The sequence below is a fragment of the Mauremys reevesii genome, linkage group 18, assembly GCF_016161935.1.
Source record: "Mauremys reevesii isolate NIE-2019 linkage group 18, ASM1616193v1, whole genome shotgun sequence".
Classification (NCBI taxonomy): Eukaryota; Metazoa; Chordata; order Testudines; family Geoemydidae; genus Mauremys; species Mauremys reevesii.
The window spans coordinates 26321392-26344981 of NC_052640.1; the positions used below are offsets into that span (position 1 = coordinate 26321392).

General features: G+C 52.6%; 1 protein-coding gene across 1 annotated transcript; it reads left to right on the forward strand.

Annotated features, from left to right (window-relative positions):
* Positions 1-9343: 9343 nt before the first annotated feature.
* On the forward strand, positions 9344-22833 carry LOC120385934 (L-serine dehydratase/L-threonine deaminase-like). The gene is made up of 8 exons (XM_039504550.1): positions 9344-9519; positions 12855-13015; positions 13739-13778; positions 14311-14450; positions 14643-14734; positions 15808-16035; positions 16803-16927; positions 19493-22833. The coding sequence occupies exons 2-8, from the start codon at positions 12863-12865 to the stop codon at positions 19699-19701; spliced, it is 987 nt and encodes a 328-aa protein (XP_039360484.1). The 5' UTR covers positions 9344-9519; positions 12855-12862; the 3' UTR covers positions 19702-22833.
* The last annotated feature ends 757 nt before the right edge of the window (positions 22834-23590 follow it).

Below are 23590 nucleotides of genomic sequence, written 5' to 3' on the forward strand. Positions count from 1 at the left end.
CTTACATGGCATATCTAGCACGATTCATTGCAGTTTTATAATATTGGTACTAATAATATCATAATGTGTTCCACATATTCCATTCAGCATCACCAGGTGCCTAAAGATGCAGATAGGCACCTACGTGAGTTTTTTTAAAGCATTGAAATCAAGGGGAGTTTGGCACCCAGCTGCTTCAGAATATCCGCTAGGCACTGATCTGGATCTTTTGGTGCCTAAATACCTTTAAAAATCTGGCCCTCAGGACTTTCAGGGAGACTTAGGATCCTATAATTGCAAATAATACAGTATAAAAACAAATGCCCAAGTCACTTTTGAAAACGGGGTTTAATCTCCTAAATCACTTAGGTGCTTTTGAAAAATATCACCCTCAGTTTCTCCTCCTGTTTGTGTGGGTCTTTCCTGCAGCAGCAAGGGAGAGGGAAACCACAGAAAAATATGGCTATACATGCACGATTAGCACAGAGGAAGGGGATGCTTTGGGGGCAGATGTAGCACCAGAAACTACTTTGAACTCATTTTGTGAAATTAACCAGATTTCAGTTTGACAATCCCTCAGCAGCCATGTGTGGTCCATGTAACTGTCCCCCCTGCAATCCAAGAGCCACTCCTGATTTCCACAGTCTGGCCTAGTTCCTGCAAGCCAGGCTTTGCCCGGAAGTTAATAAAACTCTGGGTTTAGTTTGGAGCTTGTGACACTAAGCTAGGATTCATCTTCACAGCATCATGATGCAAAATTGCCATATGAGTACGCAAACATCCTGGCATCGTGCTCCAGTGACGGACAATTGCAACCGTTATTATTTTGCTCCATTGATCAATAGATGGCATTCCCTGTCAGGGCATCACAGTATTTTCCAGTCCTCATGCCACTGCTGCTTTGCCAGGCATGCACCAAATAGCCACGCAGCACCAAAGAATTTCCTCAACAATTCTAGGAACTTTAACCCCTTCACGGCTGGGTCTCCATCCTTCCTGCTGTCCAGCTGTTGTTCTATTAACATACCATGGGACTATTTAGATAGTGGGATGCACTTCCCAATATGTTCAGGAACTCAGCAGGTGCCTCCTATCAGATATCTCTGGAATGTTTGGCTGCACAGAAATAAACTAAAATCCATAACCGGGGTGTGGTGCATGTGCATTCATGAGGACAACGAGAGAGCCACATGTGCAATCCCCACAGGCATGCGTATGCCAGAGAACTTTGGTGTGCAAAACCTGCATTTGTGTGCACATGCAAAATGCAGGGAAGTGCTTGTGCACACATGCACACATGCAAACGCCACACGTAGCCATGCCAGCTAACATAGAGTTGCTTGGCAATATGCACAAGCAGATGCATAATTTGCTGGTGCCGCTTAAGGACTGAGTTTTGGAAATTTAGCTCTGAATGCTGCCAAACTACCGGGTCCCTAAGTCCACTTGTAGACCCTCCGGCTGCGGGCATTCCCAACAATGGGCAAGTTGAGGGCATCAGCTCAGCAACCAAAGACACAGGCCCTGCTCTGCTTTGTGAAGCGTGAAAAAAACAAGAGCGCCACACAAGCTCAATGCTGCAGCAGGGTCTGACCGACAGCTGGAGGGGCAGGTCTGAAGCAGGGAGGGAGGGATCACGTACAGTATAGCCAGGGTCTAGGTGCAAGTTATTTATTTGCACAATAATGCTTCAGTCTACACCATACACACAAGTGTACTTGGACGCTACAAGAGCTGCGTTTTCTAATCAGGCCCAGTGCATCAGGCTGGGTGCATCCAGTTTTCCTGAGCTGCAAAGGACGGGAGTGGTAATTATCTTTGCAGCCAGAGTACTCATGGTTTTGGCCTGTGGTTGTCACATACCTCAGTCTGAAAATCTTAACGTTCTGTTTGATCAGACATGCACACGAACTGTCCATCTTCTTATAAAGTAAACGATGCTTGTGCATTTGTGTGCATACATGTGTGACAGCAGTTGTGTGCATGTGTGTGTGCATATATGTTACTTGTGCGCACATATGTGTGCATGTGCATGTGTAGGTAGTGAATGTGTGGGCATCCACAGAGTGCAAGCTGGTGATTGTATGTGTGCATATGCATGGACGCGCCTTTTGTTCACGTGTGTATACATATATTTATACCATCATCTGTGTGTGTACATATATGTATGCGTAAATTTGTGTGCATGCATATTTACACGACTGTGTATGTGTTTATGTTTGCAAGCATATGAGGGCCTATATGCATGTGTGTGGATACATATATGTGCGATCATTTGTGCATGGATGAGTGTGTGTGTGTATGTGAGCATATGTAGGTTAATATGTGCAAATACATGTGTGTCAGCACCTGTGTTCATGTATGTGTAACAAATCAAGTGTTGTGTAGGGGCTTGTCTACACGGGGAAGTTGTTCCACAGTAACTTTAGTTTACTCAGCATAAACTGCCTCGCAGCTACACCCAAAGTGTTGTTTTCAATTTATCTGGAGTCTTAGCCCACTTTAATCAATCTGCTTTGAAAGGCAGCATAATGCTATTTCAGAATGAGTTGTACGGCGCTACGGTTCCTGTGAACCCACCCCTAATTTGGATAAACTATACAACCCCCTGCTATCCCATACTGCATTGCTTCACACCTGAAACAGCCCCTCCCTTTACCTGGGTGCCCCCCTCTGCTCATCTTGACCAGATGTCACCTCCTTGTTTAAATCCTGGCACACACCTTTGCGATTCCAGCTCCTGGCTGGTTCACATACCCAGAATACATTATAGTGACCACGCCCTGTGCTCCTGCACGGTTACATCTGAACAGGAGTCACCGAAATGCCAAGCTCTACAAGCAGCTACAAGCACAAATGCAGGGATGCACCCTGTACCAGGCCAAAGCCGGGGAGTTGAGGCAGAATTATAAAAACACTAGAGACAAAATGAGACCTCCCAGGACATTTGCTTATTACAGGGCACCGGATTTTTTGCCAGGGAGGCCACTACACCCCACTACATCGTGGACAGTTTGGAAGGCATCCAGGTGACTATGGGCTCTGAGGAGACCCTCTCCCTGCCCCCAAATAGAATCATAGAGTATCAGGGTTGGAAGGGACCTCAGGGGGTATCTAGTCCAACTCCCTGCTCAAAGTGAGACCAACCCCAACTAAATCATCCCAGCCAGGGCTTTGTCAAACCTCTAAGGAAGGAGATTCCACCACCTCCTTAGGTAACCCATTCCAGTGCTTCACCACCCTCCTAGTGAAAAAGTTTTCCCTGATATCCAACCTAAACCACCTCCACTGCAACTTGAGACCATTGCTCCTTGTTCTGTCATCTGCTACCACTAAGAACAGCCTAGATCCATCCTCTTTGGAACCCCCTTTCAGGTAGTTGAAAGCAGCTATCAAATCCCCCCTCATTCTTCTCTTCTGCAGACTAAACAATCCCAGTTCCCTCAGCCTCTCCTCATAAGTCCTGTGCTCCAGCCCCCTAATCATTTTTGTTGCCAAAAGTCTCTGTGAGCCACCCAACCCTGAGCCAGAGACGGTACCAGAGATGGTCCCCAGGTAAAGAGACAGCTGGACAGTGCTGCTGAGGGGGCCTCAACCAGCAAATATTATACACCTCTATCTCAATATAACACGACCTGATATAACACGAATTTGGATATAACGCGGTAAAGCAGCGCTCCGGGGGGGGAGGGGAGGGCCGGACTGCACACTCCAGTGGATCAAAGCAAGTTCGAGATAACGCGGTTTCACCTATAATGCGGTAAGATTTTTTGGCTCCCGAGGACAGCGTTATAGCGAGGTAGAGGTGTATCTTGTATTACAACTAAGCCTTTCCCCCTGTTTTTTCTAGGGGTTCAAGCCCCACAGCCCCCTGGAGTTGATGCCAGTGGTTTTATTGCTCACACTTAGCAATTCCTGTGGGAGGAACTCAAAGCACTTTGCAGCCATTAATAAGCGAAGTCTCACAACAACTCCAGTGAGACTCCAGAGTATCGTTATCGCCATGTAACAAAAAAGGGAAACCGAGGCACCATGCGGTATCACAACTTGCCCGAGACGGCTCTAGAACTGTAGGGCAGAGCTGGGACCACATTTTCTAGCATCTAGCCCTGCACCTAAACCACAAGACTATCCTCTTTCTGGGTATGAGCACCCAAGGTGTCTCAAAGCATGAGGCAGACAGAGGTGGGACCATGCCTGTGCACTCAAACACTCCCACCATGTGTGAGGCCTGAATCCCGTTCACTGGATCCGGCCAGATGACAGGGGTTATGCCCCTGTCTTTCTGAAGAGACCCATCTGAGTTTTAACTTCCACCATCATGGGCAACAAAGAGTTACTGCTCCCCTGCAGCATTACCCCACTGGGCACGAGCCCCGCTCTGGGAGAACCCATGATCCGATACCCGGATACCAAGCCACATTAGGGCAATACATAGAAATCCAAGAAACCCAAATTACTCTGATGTAGACGGGCCATTCCATCTTATTCACACCGGTGTTTTCTGTCTCTCTGCTCAGGCCAGCAATGACTTTCTGTTGCCAATACCCTTACTGGGGCTTTGTTTTGCCTTTAAATTTGTCACTGTTGATAGCACTACAATCAGCCATGCTCCTCCACCTCTCAGGCAGGAATATCACCCACCGTAGGTGCCGACTCCGTGGGTGCTCTGGGGCTGAAGCACCCATGGAAGAAAATAATGGGTGCTCAGCATCCGCCAGCCCCAGCTGTTTGGTGGCTGGGGGAGGGTGGAGAGCAGCAAGCGGGTGGGGGCAGGCGGGAGCCTCAGGGAGGGGGCTGAGCAGAGGCAGGAAGAGGTGGAACGAGGGCAGGGCCTCGGGGGGCAGAGTGAGGGCAGGGCCTAGGGGAGGGGGAGGAGCAAGGGCGGAGCACCCCCAAGGAAAACTAAAAGTAAGCGCCTATCACCCCCACAATCATTAATGTCCTTCGTCGACTCTTGCACATTATTATTATAGGCCGCACACCACCACCTATAGTTAAGGTTGCCCAACACCTTCCATTGTAAGCCCCTGTTTTCAGTTGCTTACAACTCGCCAAACTTTAATGATATTTTCCACACCAGGTGTTTGCCACAAGATGATTATTTTTTTTAAAGGTTTCAGAGTAGCAGCCGTGTTAGTCTGTATCCGCAAAAAGAACAGGAGTACTTGTGGCACCTTAAAGACTAACAAATTTATTTTAGCATGAGCTTTCGTGAGCTACAGATCAGTCGTTTCTGCCAATAAAGCTAGGGGCAAATATGTTGGTTTGCCCGCATTAAAAAATTCTTAGTTTCCCTGATAATACACTAACAATCTCCATTAAAGTTCACAGCTGCTTCCCACTGTCTCGGTGAGGCACAGACTACCTTAACTTCCCCTCCCCGCCCACAGAGCTTGGACAGATCCCTAGGTACTAAGAGGTCAAAAGTGTGTGACAGCTCAGAGAACTGACTCCCAACCAGCTCCTGCTGAAGTCCGAGGGAAAAACCTTTGGACCAGCCCAGGGCCAGGGGCAAATATTTATCTAAGCCGTTTAGTGCAGGATCCCTTAGGAAATGACATCGCTTGTCTCCTGTTTCGCTGGCCTGGTCCTGCATCTCCCGGCAGAAGGAGGGGGCTCCACACACTCAGCCCCTGGCTCAGGGCAGGTTTCCTGATGAGCTTTTCTTCTCTTAGCTCAGTTGTCAAGGGAGAGCGAGGCTGGCACAAGCAAATCCAGCAGCCCCAGCTTCCCTTCCGCCTCCCTCCAGCTGTGAGGCACAATGGTCAGAGGGCAGCACCTGGCATTCGACTGCTCTGCCATGCTAGCTGGGGTGGGGGTCAGTCCTGCAGGGAGAGGAGAGAGCGGAGGAAAAGTGGAAGCGGAGGAAGAGAGGAGATGGAGGTTGACTGTTAAACAGAAAGCTGGGGAGAACTGCAGTAAAGGGGGAGACACCCCGAGTCTGTAGGGGGGCCCCCAGTTAGCACGATGCAGCTCGCACTCTGCCCCATGGCGTATGAGCAGAATTATGACACTCCATCAGCTGGGTGAGAACCCCTGACTTCCCCAGGGCAGCCTGTCTGAGCTGGCCTGGAGGGTGTGTGCTCCTCCTTGGGGTTAGAAACGAAACATCCCCATTTGTCCCTCCGATGTCCCCACCGCCCTCTCTTTCCTTTGCCTCCTAACTCCTCAGCCCCCTCCTCACATTCCAGCCCCTGCAGCCCCCAGTAATGGCCTTCTCCCGGCAGAACAGCTCAGCAGGAAGGAGATGGCTTGAAAGCCAGAGCCAGATACTCACGTGGGGCAGCAGCCGGTGGCGGGTGCCCTGTGTCCGACGAAACGGGCCAGGTTTCGCTCTACTCTTGCATTGCAGCCACTCGTGGGATCCCCTGCTTCCCCCGATAGCTTCAAGCTACAGCACAATTAAGGCCTGTTCACTGGAACAGTCTCTCCAGGTGCCCTGCTCTCTATCCAGTCATGCACTGAGAACTGGGGCCGGGGTATGAAAGACTTGGGGATCCCAGGGCATGGGTATCTCAGTCCTGGAGACCTGCACTCTCGTCCTGCTCTAGGAGCTGTGGCAGAGTCTGAGCTTGAGGTGGGTCAGCAGTGGGGGACCCAGGGCAGGGAGAGCAGCAGGGGGGCTGCGGGCTGAGGAAGATGGCCAGAGCTACTGTAGGTGGGGGTGCTGGAGCGCAGTAGGGGAGGAAGTATTGTCTTGTGGTTAAAGCACAGAGCTGGGCATTGGGAAGTCCGGATTCTTTGCCTCTGTCTGCCACAGATATTAGGTGCCCCTGGGCGAGTCACCTCACTCCTGCTGTCTGTTGCCTCACGCTGTGCATTCCCCTCCCCTTGGGGATAATACAGCTCTTCCGAGGCAGGTTGATTTGCCGCGGCTTCGGGGGGGAAGCAAAGCACCTGAGCAGTCTTTGAGAACGACAAATTCCACAAGAGCTCGAGCACGGCAAACCCAGAGGGCCGACAGGGCACCCGCATGGAGATACCCAACAGGCACGAGCTGGGGGAGCAGCTTTGTTGGCGGACCCCATTCCCCTGCTCACAGCGAGATACAGCAGAGGCCTCCTGTAATGCAGTTCAGCGTCCCAATCAACAGAGGCTTACAGGGCAGAAGCCTAACGCAACTCTGAAGTGGAGCCTGGAATCCCCGAGCCCAGGAGCAAGGCGGGACTCTCATTCTATTCCTGGCGTTTCACTATGTCCAAGGGGGTTTCGGGCTGAGTGAGGGGTTGCTACTGCTCAAGCCCGGACAATGACACAATGGGACACGTTAAGGTGTACGGAATTCAGGGTGGAGAAGGTTGATCCAGTTGAATAATATTTGTATTTGATTCTGCCAACCACTGGATACTCCTGACCCCCCAAAAGCCATAACGGTGAGCGGAAGGGCCCATCAACAGCTCAAGACTCGCAGCCCAAGAGGGTAACTGGTCCTCCACCTGCACAGCCCTCAGCCGTAGGGCTCCAATCCCACCCCCATTGCCAGTCGCCACCTGCATGAGGCCGTGGGGGGAGCTGGGGAGATGCTCAGGGCAGCAGTGCCAGCAGGAGGCAGTATGCCACACTTCTGGCTATCGACGGCCCTATCTCCCCACTCGCTCAGCCAAATTCAGCCCCTGGATAAAGAGCAGCTGGCTAAGGCCGAATGCAGGCGAGACAGAGGGGAGGTCAGCAGGAAGGGAGAAGTGCTTTGAAGAAGCTGCTGCCTCCTCGGAGCAGGGATCACCTTTCTGTTCTGTGCCTGTACAGCGCCTGGCACAGTGAGGTGCTGGTCCGTGGCTGGCATTATGGTAACGCAAATAATAACAGCCTGCAACGTTCTCCACGATTGAGGGCACCTGCCCTCACACTGCCAAATCCTTCTGCAGCCTTACGATCTGTTTGGGCTTGTCAGTGCTCTTAGCTGCTCAAAGAGTGCCCGAAGCACCCACTTCCAGCTGCCACTGACCCGTAGACTGCATCCCAACCCATTGGTCAGAGACCTGCCCATGGCGAGCCGTACACTGGTGACATGTAGGCATGTGTATTGCAACTCACTGGACCAGAGTCTGGTCCCTACACCAGTGTCAATCAGGAGTGAATCTTCATGGAAGTCAGTGGTATTACACTGGGCTCAGAGTGGGGTAAGTGAGACGAGACTCCGGCCTCTATGTCTACAACACTCCCTGAAAAAGCACCAACTGGGACAAAATGCAGCAGCCCCCTGCTAGGCCATCATGTGCCCCCCCGTATCTGCTCTCTGTACCATGTCCCCACTGAATAGCAAGTCCAAGGCAAGGCTTCTCAGCACCCTCCCTGTGACTGGCCCAGGCCACCTGAGTGATGCCACCATCACAGCCACACAGAACAGCTAAGCCCGCCCAGAACTACATACCTGTGAATGTATATGGGGAGGCTCAGAGTGCAGGAGACAGAACTTTCAGACCAGCTGGAACGCAGACTTTGGAACTCCCTGCCACAAGAGATCCCAGGCTCACCTTTTTGAGAACTAAATTAAAAAAACTCTCTCTGACTGAGCTTTCCCTCAGTGTGTTCTTCCTATTCAATACACCCGCGCTGTCTAGCTCACCTCCCTCCCCAAACAGAATACCAAACCAATCCAGCATTTGCTTCTACAGGCTGGGAATGAACGGAGATTATTATTGCTTTTTCTCTTTTGAAATAGTTGGGAGGTGCCGGTAGATGGAGAGAGGAGGCCCAGCAAAGCTAACTGACTTGTCCCTGATCACACAAAATCAAGAGCAAATAGAACCCTGAAGTCCTGCCCCATTTAATCATTTCATGACACTGCCTCTTAAAAAGTAACTAACTATAGAGCTGCAAATGTTCCAAAGTCTGGTGGCGAAGCGGGAGTGAGAGAAAGTTGGGGGTAGGAGAGTGAATAAAAAGAAGCCAGGTTTGGAGAAGCAGCGATCTCCGGTTTATGAACTCCCTTCAGCTGTTCCACGGCTTACGTGCATTTCTCGGAGAAAGCAAGGGGACTGGCTGGCCTTGTGAAAGCAAAAGGCCCCCCCCCGTCTTTCCCCCTAATCATAATTCCAGACCTGGCTCCTCAGCCTGGTTTGAGCCGGCTCAGAAACATCTGACTCAAGGAACCTTTGTCTGAGCAATGTCCCTCCCCAGTGTGCGTCACCCTCCTTTGGGCATGGGAGCGCCTGAAATAGGCTCTTTTCCTTTTGCAAAGAGCCTGAAGAATTCCCCCTCCCTGACCTCTTCCTTTTGGTATTGTTGCTGCTGGTTTCCCTTTAGCTGGAATCTCTCTGCTGAGCAGGGGAGGGGAATGACATCAGAGGCAAGGGGGTGTGGGGGGGTGCCCCATTCCCCAATTGGCCACCAAGCAGAAACCATGGGCCTATAAAACTTGCCAAGGGACTAGCATCCTCCAATGAGACCGTGGCTCCACAGATTTCCCTGGCTGCTGAGAGGGGACCACAGGAGACCGGCAGCCTTGCTCACTCCTGCACTGAACAGCTGCAGCCTCCAAGCCATCAGGGCATACATTAGCTAAAGGCCCTGCCGCTCTGCTCTAACCGCTAACCGGTAAGTGCCTTCACTTTCTTCCTTTCCCAGCACTCAGTGAGATTATCAGCTGTTACTAACACATAAAAAGGAAGGTGGGATCAGAGCACAGGGCTGGGAGCACTCCTTCTAGGGTCGTAGGCAAGTGACTGCATCATTCCGTGCCTCAGTTTCCCCATCTACGCATTGATGATAACAGCATTTCCCTGGCTCGCAGGGCTGTTGGGTGGCTGGATTCAAGCTTCAGAAGAGAGGTTTGGTGAGCTGAATTAGGGAAGGTTTCGGAAGTGCTCCTACTCACCTCTTCTGCTTTCATCGCCTTAGCAGCTGAAGATCTTTGAAGACGAAGGACGGTCATTTTCAAAACTGGCCCCTGATTTTTTTTGATTGTCTCGGTTTCTTTGGTGCCTGACCTGAGATTTCTTTTAGGTCAGAATAAGTGGCCACTTCTTCACAAAACTGGCCCTCAACTGCTTTGTCCAGTGCAAGTCCGGTAATTACTGAGCGGGTTCCCGTGACGGGCTAGGCAGCTGCTCAAACCTATGTGGAGTCAGGCATCTCCACGGGGCCCCGCACACTTTTAACAGTAATACGCAGGATTCCAAAGGAGGTTGCTTCGCTGCCCCATGCCTCCCTTTCCCTGCTGGATCTCTGGGGACCCCTCCCCCATTCCTCTCTTCCTTTCCCAGCTTTTAACTCCGAAGTCCCTGCACTTCTGCCAGTGCCTGTCTAACCAAGAAGGACTCACTTTGGTGCCACAGTCAGCCGGATGGCCAGAGAAGATGCTGTGTGGCAATGGTGTAGCCTTCTCCTCTCTTCCCTCCTCACCCTCTGTCCCAGCCCCACGTGCCAAGCGACTTGCCTTCACGGGGATGGTCTGTTTGTGTTCCCCTGGCAAATGACCCTCCCGGGGGATCAGCTGCAAATGGGATGGCACTGAGTTATGGCCCAGAGCTAAGAGAAGGGTTTACAGCAACATTGCAGCAAGGGGGGGAGCTCTTTCAGCTCAGAGATGGTGTCCCCCCTGCAAATAGGTTGTCCCTGAGTTAGCAGCAGGATCTTTGCCTTGTTCATGTCTACAGAATGAAGTGCCCCGGTTGGACCCATGTCTGAAGACAGATGCAGTGCGGGCAGTAGCAGGGCTAGTTTCACACACACATGCCCCAACACGGTGCCTCTGTCTCCACTTCTGGGACGAGATAGGAGTTCAGAACCGTGGTATGGTCAGACCTCTACCTAGATGCTAACGAGGCCCAGCTAGGGGGGTGGGCTGCGGGACAGAATGGGACTGAAACCCCCAAGTCATTCCACCCAGAGCTAGGTGGGAATGCTACACAGGAGGCCCTGATCTCTACAGCTGGTTGGGAATTTTTCACCAAAACATCCGAAAATGCTGATTTGTCAAAACAGAAACTTTTCCTGGGAAAAGGTCAGTCTTGAGAAATGTTTCAACTGAAAAAATTTTTTTAACAAAGTTTCAAAATTGCCAAAATGTTTCATTTCGCCATGTTCTAAATAAAAAAATGTCAGTTTGCCAACTCAAAAGAACTTTGTTTCAACTTTTAAGCTAATTATAAGTAAAAAAAATGAACAAAACATGTAAATTGACCAGAACCAAAATTTGTTTCAGATTTTTAATTTGTGGGAATTTTCAAGTTAGTTGTTTTGTCCTGATCTGGGATGGGAAAATTTTTTGATATCGCAAAAGTTTTCATGGACCAGGAAAACCATAGTGCTGGCCAGATCTACTGTTTACTAATAATTACTGATTCGTGACACTGGTAACAACAACAACAAAAATCACAACTTCCCCCCCATCCCACAACAAACAATGGCTTTTTGACCAAATCAAAAAATTTTGTTTGGCTGAAATTTTTCAAAGAAAACTGAGAAACATTCATGTGTGTTTCTTTTGGATGCAGTGAGAGGCAAAAAGGGGGCAAAAAACCAAAAAGCATTCCATAAAATTCTGTGGAAAAAATTAGCACAAAATGAAAACAATTTCAAGTTTCTCATGGAAGCACTTTTTGACCAGCTCCACTGATACATCAATTCTGTGCATTCTAAGGAGATTATAGACAAAAATGAAGGGAGCTCTTTGCCCCACCGAGAACCTACCTTCCAGACATACAGATAGACAAGGGATAGGGGGACAGTGATTGAGGGTGCCAGGTTAACAACTTATGTCTTATGTCCCCCTCTAGTGGCTGGTCCATGTAGAGGATAAAAGCTCACTACCACTGTTAAGCTACTGTAACTCAAGTGGCAGCAGCAAGGACTTTTTTTGGTCCTGGAGGCCCCAATTTGCAATCTGGCTGATAGCCTGTGGTGGGGATGTTACACAGGCATCTTACTAGTTCCATGGTCTGCTTTGCGGGTGTCATTTACTACCCGTCATTGAGGGGGAAAGGGTGGGTTTATAGGCCTCGCCGTGTTTTGAGAAGATTATCGAAGGGTGAGAGAGGGCAGGAACATGGCAGACTGTGCTCACGCCTAGCAGGCCACGTGGAAGACAGAACAGGAGTGGAAGAAAGACACAAATGGACGATGGGGCTTGGGATACAATCTCCTGACGGACCTGGGATCACATGGGAGTGGCACTCAGGCCAGCTCTGGATTTGGCCTCTCAAGCTGAAAGGCTCCATATCCCGTTCCCCCCAGCGCAGTTCATCTTTCACACACAGGGACACAAAGTGCTTAGCCAAAGGGAGCCATAAGCTAAGGGGCAAAGGAAGGTTTTAATGTGAAAATCCACAGAGAGAATGGGACTCAGAGAAATCCGGCAGACACAGTCCAGCATGGCCTGCAGCTGGGGAGCACAGAGGGGACCAGGTCTACACCAAGAGCTGAAAAGAGGGAGTGGCTGGACCTGAGGCCGCAGTGGTTGGATAGAGGTGGCCAGAGAGAGACTTGGGAGGGTGACATTTTGGGCAGGGACCCATGTACTCCAGGGCAAGTTGGGTGTAGATTCTGCAACAAGATCCCTTGGTTATTTGATGTTGGTTTTCATTGTGACACAGATTTTTTTGCATTGTCCACGTGGGAGAAGGGAGAAGCTGGAACAGCTGGGTAGGGGGAGTTGGGGCTTTTTATGCCTGGGGAGGAGGTAATTTGGAGGTGAGGCATAAATAAATTAGCTGAAATGATCAGCAGTGAAACAGTTAACCATCCCGACATTTGAGCCATCATTAGGCTTCAGTGTCAACAGTTCATTGAAACGAATGGGCAGCTCACACCTCTATAAAATGGGGGCTGAGACCCCGGAGCATAAATCCATAATAAGAAGTGAGTTCCATGGTAAACCCACAGAATACCCTGGGTCCTGATGATGGGTCTTATTTCCCTTATTCCCTCAGAGCCCAGCATGACTTCTGCCAGGAGCTTGCATGTGAACACACCCCTGAGGGACAGCGTCCCGCTCTCCAAGGTGGCTGGCACCAATGTCTACCTGAAGCTGGACAATGCTCAGCCCACGGGCTCCTTTAAAATCCGGGGCATCGGCCACCTCTGTAAAACGGTACAGACACCAAGGGCACAGTGTTCGATTGGTGGGGAAAGAAGATTGCAGAGCCAAGCTGGAGGGGGCGGGGGCAGAGAGACAGCGGGTAGCTGGGAATCTGGGATCCATTTGCAGCAGGCACAGCAATCCAGTTCGGGCATTCCCTGCAGCAATCCCATATACTGCAGGGAGCATTAGTCCATGAAGCCTGACCTTTAACTAGTGGTGACTAAAGATAACCTGGCCTGGATTCCTGTGCCCACCTGGAATGGACTCTGGTGCAACCCCTGGGAGGGGAAGAACCTGGCCTGGATTCCTGTGCCCACCTGGAGTGGACACTAGCTATGCTCCCTACATCTCTCCAACTGGCTGCCGTTGAGCAGCAGACTACAGCAGTCCCATAGCAGAAGATACCTGATCCTGGGCATGCGCCCACCAAACCGTCTGCTCTCAGACTGGAAGAGGAGGGTGGAAATTGCTGAGACTCTGCATTATTGGGGCTACGGGAGCAGAAGGGAGGTTGCTGCTTGGCCTTGCGTGGTCATGGCGGCTTTGTTGATGATGCAGAGACTCTATGGAAGGGGCAGACGAGAGGGATAAAAGGAGCCCCCGGGGAGAATGACCTAAGTATCAAAGGGGTTGGAGGGGTTAGACTGCAGAAAGAGGAGCAGCTCTCGTGCGGTCACCGGCTGAGGCCACGTTCGCTCCCACTCACTCCTTCCTCTTGCTTTGTCTCCACAGTGGGCGGAGAGAGGCTGCAAGCGCTTCGTATGCTCCTCAGGTGAGATACACCCACCCAGGGCCCTGGCTCCCTGAGGGGGCTGGAGGCTATGTCACACCCAAGCCCATATTGCCCCAGAAACTCACGGGCACTGGCTCCTCTCCTTGGGCCTGGATGTAAATAATGCCCACTAGGATGGCCAGGAATCCAAATCCAGGCTGCATCCTGCTGGCTGGTGCTGCCATTGGTGGGACAATTGCCCAAAGAAGAGAAGCCCCAGGGATGGTATTGGTGTGGGTCATGCGAGGGTGGCCACAGCGCTTTAGACATCTTTGGTCACATGGGAAATGCAATGTTGAGTTCCTGGGAGGTTACAATCCTCCCCACCTCCCCGCCACACCCTGACACTGTCTTTCTGTTGGGGTGCTGCATGATTCCCACATCTCCTGAAACTCCTGGGCAACCCCCAGGCTTGGGGAGGGATGGAGAGGGCTGAAGGAGAAGAGGGCAGAGGGAGACACTGCTTTGGGAGGCACCGGAGGCAGCACCGTGGGATGCAGGAAACCATGAGGCCCAATGTGGTTGCTTTTAGGTGGCAATGCTGGCCTGGCAGCTGCCTACTCTGCCAGGAAACTGGGCATCCCAGCCACCATCCTCGTGCCCACGTCCACGCCAGCTTTCACCATCGAGCGGCTGAAGGACGAAGGGGCCACTGTCTGCATTGTGGGAGAGGTAGGTATGTGCATGGCTGGGTGAGGGGGTATACAAGAGAGAGCAGACTGCCTGCCTGGGGTGAGAGCCTCAATATCTCCCCCCACCATGACTGGGACAGATCTGCGGAGGGAGCTGCCCCACTGGCTGTGAGGTTCATGGTTCTGTGCATAAGCCGCTGCGAGTGGCTAATAAAACGTCTCTTCTCTGCAGATGCTGGATGAGACCATAGAACAAGCCAAGGAGCTGGTGAAGAACAACCCTGGGTGGGTCTATGTGCCCCCTTTCGATGATCCCCTCATCTGGTATGTAGCCTGAGGGAGGGGTGGACGCCAGAGGCTGGAAGGCTTCGCTTTAACCATTGCTGTCTATTAACCTCCCTGCTTGCCTGAGTCACCACGGGCCGAGATTAAAGCCGGCTGCATGCAGCCCCGACAAGGTCATTCTGTGTTGCACACAAGGGGGTGGACTATCTAAGCAGATTTCAGAGGGGTGGCCTTGTTACGCTGTATCAGCAAAAAGAACGAGGAGTCCTTGTGGCACCTTAGAGACTAACAAATTTATCCGGGCATCAGCTTTCACCCTCTGCTTAGACTGCGTTAGTGTGGCCACCATTTCTTGGCGCACCAGGTGTGGGATCCAGCATGAAGCTTGCTGGAGAGAGAGTGCACGTCTATTGACCACCCACTGTTGTGGCCTACGCACCACATGGGGAATCTCTAAAGTCAGCGCATCCACAGAAGCCGCTGCCACCACCCTAGCCTGGATAGCTGTGCATTGAACCTGGGCTGGGAGCTAAAGGACGTAAGAAAGGGAATCCAGGCCCATTTCCATGTTCATTAAGATCTGGGCTTCCCCGGCACCACTGCACTGATACGCCCCACCCCTGCCCTAAAAACAGCAGCTGCGTCTCAGTACCACTGGGACAAGTGCCTTAGAAATTCCTATAGCTGGGAAGCCTTACAGGGATCCTCCCATCCTGGACGGAGGCGGGACCTTAGTCTGCTTGTCCACACAACCCCTTGCCTTCTAGTTCTCACGCCTGGGCCTGTTCTGAGGTGTCACTCGTCCCCACAGGCAGCGAGATGCAGCCTGAGCCGCATGACTCTGGAGCGCAGCCTTTTAAAGCTGAAATGGTCTCAGGCTGCTAAACCAAAGTATCCCAGACGGGGGGAGACCCAGCTTCTCCGATGTTGGAGTGAACCAAGAGTAACTCCGCTGAACTCAGTGGGATGACACTGATGTCGCTGAGAAGAATCAAGACCTGTATTTTCCAGGTTCTTATAGAGAAACGTGGCCAGGACTGTTGATCTCGGGTCATCTCTAGCCATGGCCTTCCCTTCCCCTGGTCCCAATCCCTCTTGCTGTCTCCCTGTAGGGAAGGCCACACGTCCATAGTGAAGGAGCTGAAGGAAGACTTGGACTCCAAGCCTGGGGCGCTGGCCCTGTCTGTGGGAGGCGGCGGGATGCTGTGCGGAGTGGTCCAGGGCCTCCGGGAGGCAGGCTGGGAGGATGTGCCCATTGTTGCTATGGAGACCAAAGGGGCGCACAGCCTGAATGCTGCCATGGCTGCTGGGCAGCTGGTGACACTGCCAGAAATCACCAGGTGAGTGAGGAGAGGAGGGCGAACCGGAGCGCTCGGCCTGTGCCCCGATGTTAAGGGAGAGGAGCCGTGGCTTGGGGTGGCCTAGGCAGAACCACAGCTTGGGGGCTGATGGAGGAGAGACTCGAGGCGGCAGCCTCATGATTCCCCTTCCTTTTCTCTACTCTGCAGCCTACATGTCTTGGATGCTCTTTGGTTTTGGCTTATTCCTCCTATGGGGCTCCTCCACCCAGCCCCATCCTGTGCATAGCACAATAATGCTGCCCCACAGGGGCAGCGGGGGGCACAGTTCTCTGGGCACTGCAGATGGGCGTACGCACTTGGGCCCAGATCTGCAAAACTAAGCTCCTTTGTGCTCTAGGGCGAGGTAGGAACCAGGCTTCACCAGCCGGGAACTCATGCCACGGACAGTCGGTGGCAGCAGGGGAGAACCGAAAGGGCTGTCTGCCCAGTCAGAGACAGGGGCCAAGGAAAGATGCTCGGACAAGGGATTGCTCAGTGCTACCCAGTGTGGTAGCAGCACTAAAGCTGGGACACTCTGTCCTGTACAGAGAGATGCAGCATGAATGCAGGGATCCCTGCTCTGGCAAGGGGAATGTGGGGGTCAGTGGGGACTCCACCCCAAGATCCCACAGGGCCCTGCCTGAAAAAAACCTGTCTGCCTGCATGCTCACAGGGATAGGGAGCGCTGACCTTACAAGGGTACGCTGTGGGGACTCCATTATCACCAGCTGGCGTCTCTCTTTCCTCTTCTCCTCTCCTGGATGCAGCGTCGCAAAGACCCTTGGGGCTAAGACGGTGGGAGCGGAGACGCTGAAGCTGGCCCGAGAGCACCCCGTCTTCTCGGAGGTCGTCACGGACCAGGAGGCAGTCATGGCCATCGAAAAGTTTGTGGGTACGTAACAGCCCCCTCCCTGTGTGTGAGGCCTCACCACCACTCACAGACGCCACACGCCAAAGGTGGGTCCTTTGTTCCACGGCATTGCTGCTCCCCAGAAGTGAATAGTAACATTTATATAGTCGCGCTGACCATGGCCAGGGGTTCTAGTCGCATAGCATGGCAGGGACAGTCTGTGTCCCATTCATTTGCCAAGTCATCCCCACACAATGGCTGACCATCCCCTTGCAAGTTTCAGGCTCCTCACCCTTCTGCCCATCCCCAAGCAGGTGCTGCCCCAGTACCAGATTGTGCCTGTAACAGGTCAAGGTCTCCCGCTGCCTCCTAGTGGGAGGTACACATCTCTGCAGGTCTCACAAATCATTATAGAGCCCACTAGACTAGAGAGACAACATGGGTGAGGTCATAGCTGTCACTGGACCGACTTCTATTGCTGAGAGAGACAAGCTTTCCAGCTACACAGACAGAGCTCGTCTTCAGGTCTGGGGAACAAGTGTCAGAGCTAAATACAAGGTGGGACAGATTGTTTAGCATAAGTAGTTAACATCTATTTCAGGGGACCATTCAAGGTAAAGTGGCCCATTAACACCCCTCCAAGCATGGGAGGAAGGGGGAGAAGGCAGTGGGAAGGGGGGGTTGTTAATGGGTTACAGATTGCTGTAATAAGCCATAAATCTAGTGTGTCTGTTCGGTCCATGATTTTTAGTATCTAGCAAAGTGACGAATTTAAGCTCCCCCACTCACCGTTTGAAAGGGTTGTGCAGGTTTCCTTTGAGGAGGAGGGCTGAGAGGTCAGCTACAGAGCGATCACTTTGTGAAAAGTGTTCCCCCACGGGTGACAGGGTGTTTTAAAACCCACTGGAAGAACCTGGCCAGGGCTCCTTTATTGGGTTACAGGGGCCCTCTCCCAGCCCAAACCATACTCTTAACAAAAATTTCACCCGGGACTGCTTCTCCAGATCCTTCCTAAACCTCGGGCCACTCCCCTTCCTGATGTGCAGGAGCACTGGATTCTCCCCTTCCCAGTCACCCCGACAAATGAAGCTTTTAAACAGTCCTCCCCATGCCTTGGCTTTTAAACCTGAACCCCAAACAATTACTCCCACCCCCCCAGCTTGCCTCTGAGATGCTTTCTGCCTGCTGCCACCCAGACCTTTGCTCCAGGCATATATACACCAGAGGAGGCCAGCAGAGACCATCTCAGCCTGGGTCCTCTTTATAGAAAGCACACCTGGCCCCACCCAGCTGGGACAGATGCCACCAATTGGAGTAGAACCAGGTGGGCTAAATTGACCCCACTGAGAAGCAGCACAGGAACTGTTCCCCTTGCCTCTTAAAGGGGCAATGCATCCTCTGACCGCCAATGAGAATGCCTCTCCTGCCACCCGCTGTGTTCCCTAGAGCCACAGCTGTCCCCGAGTCCCTGACAGGCTAACAAGCCTCCCTCCAAGTGCTGATCCTATCCCCTCCCTCAGGGTCGGTGCAAAGATGTTTCGCGCCCAAGGCGAAACTACCACCTTGCGCCCTCCCCCCCGTGCCCCTGCCGTGAGGCGCTCCCCCCTCCGCCCTGAGGTGCCCCTCCACACGGCAGCTCCCTCCCTCCACCCTGAGGTGCCCCCATTGGGGCAGCTCCCCACCCCCCACTCTCCACCCTGAGGCACCCCCACCGCCCCAGCTCACCCCTGCTCCGTCTCCACCCCTAGCACGCCGTGGCTGCTTCACTTCTCCCGCCTCCCAGGCTTGCGGCGCCAATCAGCTTAGGCACCGCAAGCCTGGGAGGCGGGAGAAGTGAAGCAGCCACGGCGTGCTCGGGGAAGAGGCGGGGCAGTGGTGAGCTGGGGCGGGGAGTTCCCCTGCGTGCCACCCCCTCCTCCCCCATTACTTGGTGCGGGCGGCCCTCCCCGCGCTCCCCTGCCCCAGCTCCCTCCGCCTAAATGCCGGCGGCGACCGGGGCGGCCGAAGATCCGGCCGCTGCAGTCGCTGCCAAAGAAAATGGCGCCCCCCCAAATCCTAGTGCCCTAGACAACTGCCTGGGTCGCCTAAATGGTTGCACCGGCCCTGCCCTCCCTGCTTCCTCTCTCAGAAACGGCCTGTGGTGCAGAGGAGGGGAATCCGGCAGAGCAAGCGAGAGCGCCCCCTGCTGTTCTCATTACCCCAGGGGGTGGTCAGTTAGATCCGGCGTGTCCCTGACTGCAGGGGAGAGCAGTGGCTGCTTTGACCGTGGCCAAAGAGGTCATTCTCTCCTAGCTTTGCCCTCGTGGGGGGGGGGGGGAAGGAAGAACCCACCACAAGTTTTTCCAGCCCTGTTTCTGGCTTGTTCTCTCCATTGGCCCTTTCCCCGAGAGCTGTCATGGATAAGGCCAAACCCCCCACCCCCAATCGACGCCTTGAAGCTGGTGACACCCCTCCCCGTTCATGGGCCAGCAGCGAGCTCACCCCCCATGTTACCCCCCACCCTTGCTAGCTGAGGCCTCCTGCCCTGCGATGGGCGAGTGACCCCACGGCCGCCTGGAGCACCAGCTAGCCCCTCCCCCATCTCTCCTCCTTCCCCCCCCCGTGCAGACGATGAGAAGATCCTGGTGGAGCCTGCCTGCGGGGCAGCGCTGGCTGCCGTCTACAGCGGCGTGGTGCAGAGGCTGCAGGCGGAGGGGAAACTGAGCCGTGCCCTGGGCTCCCTGGTGATCATCGTGTGCGGGGGCAACAACATCACGTTGGCCCAGCTGCAGCGCCTCAAGGAGCAGCTGGGCATCCAGAATGTCATGGCGGCCTAGGCTGGCAGGGCACCACATGGGGGGGAGGGACGGGAGCTCTGGAGTTTTATCCAGGGCCTTATTTTAAGTGTAGGATGCTGGTTTTAATAGTCAGCACATTGGCAAAGATGTGCGTTTCTAACTAGTGGTCACGTCACGTCGCCTCGAGCGCTGGATCACACGGGCTGAGGCTAAACCTGGGGCTTCCAACCTGCCTACAGCTTCCAGGCATGGGTTTGTCCCCAGCCCCCGGGCAGGAAGGAATCTCCCCCAAGGCCCACACTTCCGCACACTGCTGTGCATTATCAACATCTGTTCCAGTAGCCCCTCCAGGCCTGCTCTGAGATCAGGGTCCCGACGTGGCAAGCGCTGCCTGGACGCGTAGCGAGAGACAGACCCTGCTCCCAGAGAGCTGGCAATCTAGCCCCACAAAGGATGGGAAAGAGGCCTGGAGAGAGGAAGTGACTTTGCCCAAGGTCACACGGCAGAGTCAGGAATAAACCCAGGTCTCCTAGCTCCTTATCCACTGCTCTGACCACCAGGCTATGCTGGGTAACCGACTCACCTTCTGCAACAACGGGGCAGGTTTAGTCTGAAGAAGACTTGGGGGGAGTCAGGGACCTGATCGCAGTCTTCAGATATTTTATAAAGAGGCTGTGATCACTGTTCTCCATGTTCACTGGCAGTAGGACAATTAGAACGGGGCTTAATCTGCAGGGAGGGAGATTCAGGTTAGATATTAGGAAAGACTTTCTAACACTAAGGACAATTAAGCTCTGGAATAGGCTTCCAATGGAGGCTTTTAAAGACAGGTTGGACCAACACCACTCGGGGTGGGCTAGGTTTACTTGGTCCTGCCTCAGAGCAGGGGGCTGGGCTCGAGGTCCCATCCCACCCTCGATTTCTGAGATTCTCAGAGGTGAGCTCCTAGGGCTGGAGGGACGGTAGCTCTGTTTTGGCATAGCCGGGAGACCCGCTACCAAACTAGATCAGCCACCGGGTTGGTTTGATCTGGCCTGCCGCAGTGGGCTGATCCTTACCTTGATGAAAGCTTGAGCTGGTGTAAAAGACCACTGGGATGCCTCGCCTAGCGGTTGCATAGCCTATGCCTTCTGGGGAGGGCCCTCATGCCTGCTGGCTTAGCATCGCTGTCTTACCAGCCTGGACCTCTTAGCACGGGGGCGGAGAGCAGGCCGGGCCAATCTCTCTGCAGCTACTACCTCTTTCACTTCACTGCCTACGCTGCCGGCTGCAGTTGTCAGGAAAGGTTTTGTGTAACGCGAGGTTAGTCTGAGGCATGAGTATTGGATGTTGTAGCCAGAATTCAGCACGCCCTAACATGCTGGCTTTTCTAATAGTGTCCACTATTTAACTTTTTGCATGTAAAAAAAATTCTGTATTTCTATAAGGCTGCGTCCCTCGTTTGTTTCCAGACAGAGCTGCACGGCCATTTTAAGTGAGGGTGCCCCGGTGTCACCATCTTGGGATTTTATCTCGCCTCTACTGCTTGGAGAACCTGAGCACCTCATAACAGCCCTGTGAAGCAGGGCAGGGCTGTTACCCCATTGTACACATGGAGATCTGAGGCAGAGAGAGATAAATGACTTGCCCAAGGTCATCCAGAAAGTCTGTGGCAGAGCAAAAAATGGAACTCAGATCACTAGCTGATACCCTAACCCCGGACCATCCTCCCTCTCTGTTGTGTAAATGTAACATCTCTTTTCCGTAGGGGTTTTAATCCAGAAACTTTTGTACCAAAGCACAGGCCCCTGCCACCTGAGTTAAGGGAGTAGCTCCATTAGCTATGGGCAGTAGTAGGTTTTTATCCTTTAAGTCAGTGGTTTCTCACTTTTGCAGCCTGAAGGCTGAACATATTGTGACACACAAGGTCAAGGGTCAGAGTTTATAATTTGGGGAGTAATTCTTGTGTCCTGATCTGCACCCTTTGTGCTGCTCAGTGGGGCAATGGGAAGAAAAGTCTGATTTCCACCCACACCCCAATGTAAGACTGTCCCCATTGGCACAGAGCCAGTGTAGCCGGCTCCTCTACCTCCCTCTTTGCAAGTCCTGCAGTGTTAGGGAGAGCGGCTGGTTTCTGGCTGTCTCCAGCTAGGAGGCTGTTGCCATTTAGTGAAAGGCAGAGCAACCCCAAGGCTGCTCAAACCAGAATTGAGGCAAAGCCTCTTTCCTCACCTCTCCTGTGATGGCCTGTGTGGGAGATAGGAGGTACTGTGTGCAAGGAGCATCCCTTGGCTCAGGCAGAGCCAGTAACCCTCCTCTCCTACTCTCCCATGGGCTCCCACAGCCCAGCAACAGAGCAGAAAGAATCACTCTCACCTCCTTCCCCCGCAATGCAGCAGGCCACCAGCTGGGGCAGTGCTGAGAAACTGCATTCCCGGCTCATGCAGTAGCTGCTACAGGGGCAGCAGTGGGAGATGGCTGGGGATGGGTGGCACCCCCTTCTGTTTCCCTGTAGCAATGGGGCTTATTTAAATCTTACAGCTTAAAAACAAACAAACCCACAGACCATGGCTCAGGGAACACACTTCCACTCACAAGGGCCACAGGTTGGACACGGTGGCTGTATATGGACCCAGCCACTAGAGGGAGACAAAACACACTCAGCCAGTGAGTCACAGGAAGTGACACAACAGCCATGCCCCTCCAGCATTTAACAGGGACAAACAGATGTGGGTGATGTTTAGTAAGTGACCAAACCCATCCTGGAGAGACCGCCCTGCTCTGTTTTCTCTCACCCAGAACCACCTGCATTTAAGGTGGGAGGGGAGAAAAACAAGAGAGGCCTCAAGCAAGATCACCACTGGGGAGAGCACAGGGTGGTGTTCTCCTCTGTAGCAGGCAGCATGTGCACTGAATATAAAATGGCAGCTGCCTGGCACTGTGAAGTTGAGAAAACAAGACTGTGTCAGTAATAAACCTCCAGAATTGCCCAACTCCTCAGAATGATTCGTTACTAATCTCGTGGCCTATTTTCTAATGCTGCAGGCCTGAAGGGCTGGGAGGATTTCTGCCAGTTAAGTACAGTTGCTAGGCACACGGAAAGTGTTTGCAATCGAACCATTGCAGCAGTGTGAAAGTGCATGAGCACCTACAAGTGAAAAGCACCGGGAGCCCAGGTGCCAATCCCAAGCATCCACCATATCATTAGAATGACTTAAAAATCATGACATTAAAAAAATATAATAAAAAACATTTTTTTTTTTTATAATTTTGTCTTCTGATTTCCTAGCCTTCAGGATGCACTACTAGGGTCAGATTTTCAAGCTTTCTCCTGCAACCAGGAGCACTAAAAATTTACATATTTTAAAAATGAAAGGTTTTCCTCTAACCACCTGTGACCAGAAGCTGGGGCTTTGAGCAGCACAGCTGATATCTCAAGAGTTGGCCACACTGCAAATGTGAACGAGACACACACATCTATTTAGATTCTTGATGAGAGAAACACCGGGAGGAAACAAACAGCATAAATAAGTGCCAAGACTCATTAGCAATCCCGCTGATTTGATGGCATTACTGATACTAGGATTTGCGTTGATCTGTAAAGGAGGGTTTTTGAAACCCCCTATGATCTTTCCCTTTTTAATCCCCTTGAAATCAACCCATTCTGCTCAAACAGAGATGTGTGTCTGGGAACACTGGGTGATGTCTTTGAAACTGCTGTCCCTGTGCTGGGCTCTTACAGCTAAGGCAAAATTGTCCTGTCCCCTTCCATTCTATGTTTCCTCCCCTTCTAGGGAGGAAAGAGATTGACCAGTTCCCTGTGACCCCACCTCTCCCCCGCTTCTCTTGCTCAGCTGTTGCTGGATTTAAAAGCAGGCACTGAGATTCCCCATCTATACCCTACATCCATTCTGCCATGGAGCTCTCTGCAGCGATCTCTTGGGGTTTC

Excerpts from the sequence above, each read along its gene's own strand:
- LOC120385934 (XM_039504550.1), top strand. The coding sequence starts at position 12,863 with ATGACTTCTGCCAGGAGCTTGCATGTGAACACACCCCTGAGGGACAGC. Across the intron at positions 13,779-14,310 it reads GCGCTTCGTATGCTCCTCAG|GTGGCAATGCTGGCCTGGCA; the intron begins GTGAGATACACC and ends GGTTGCTTTTAG. Across the intron at positions 16,036-16,802 it reads ACACTGCCAGAAATCACCAG|CGTCGCAAAGACCCTTGGGG; the intron begins GTGAGTGAGGAG and ends TCCTGGATGCAG.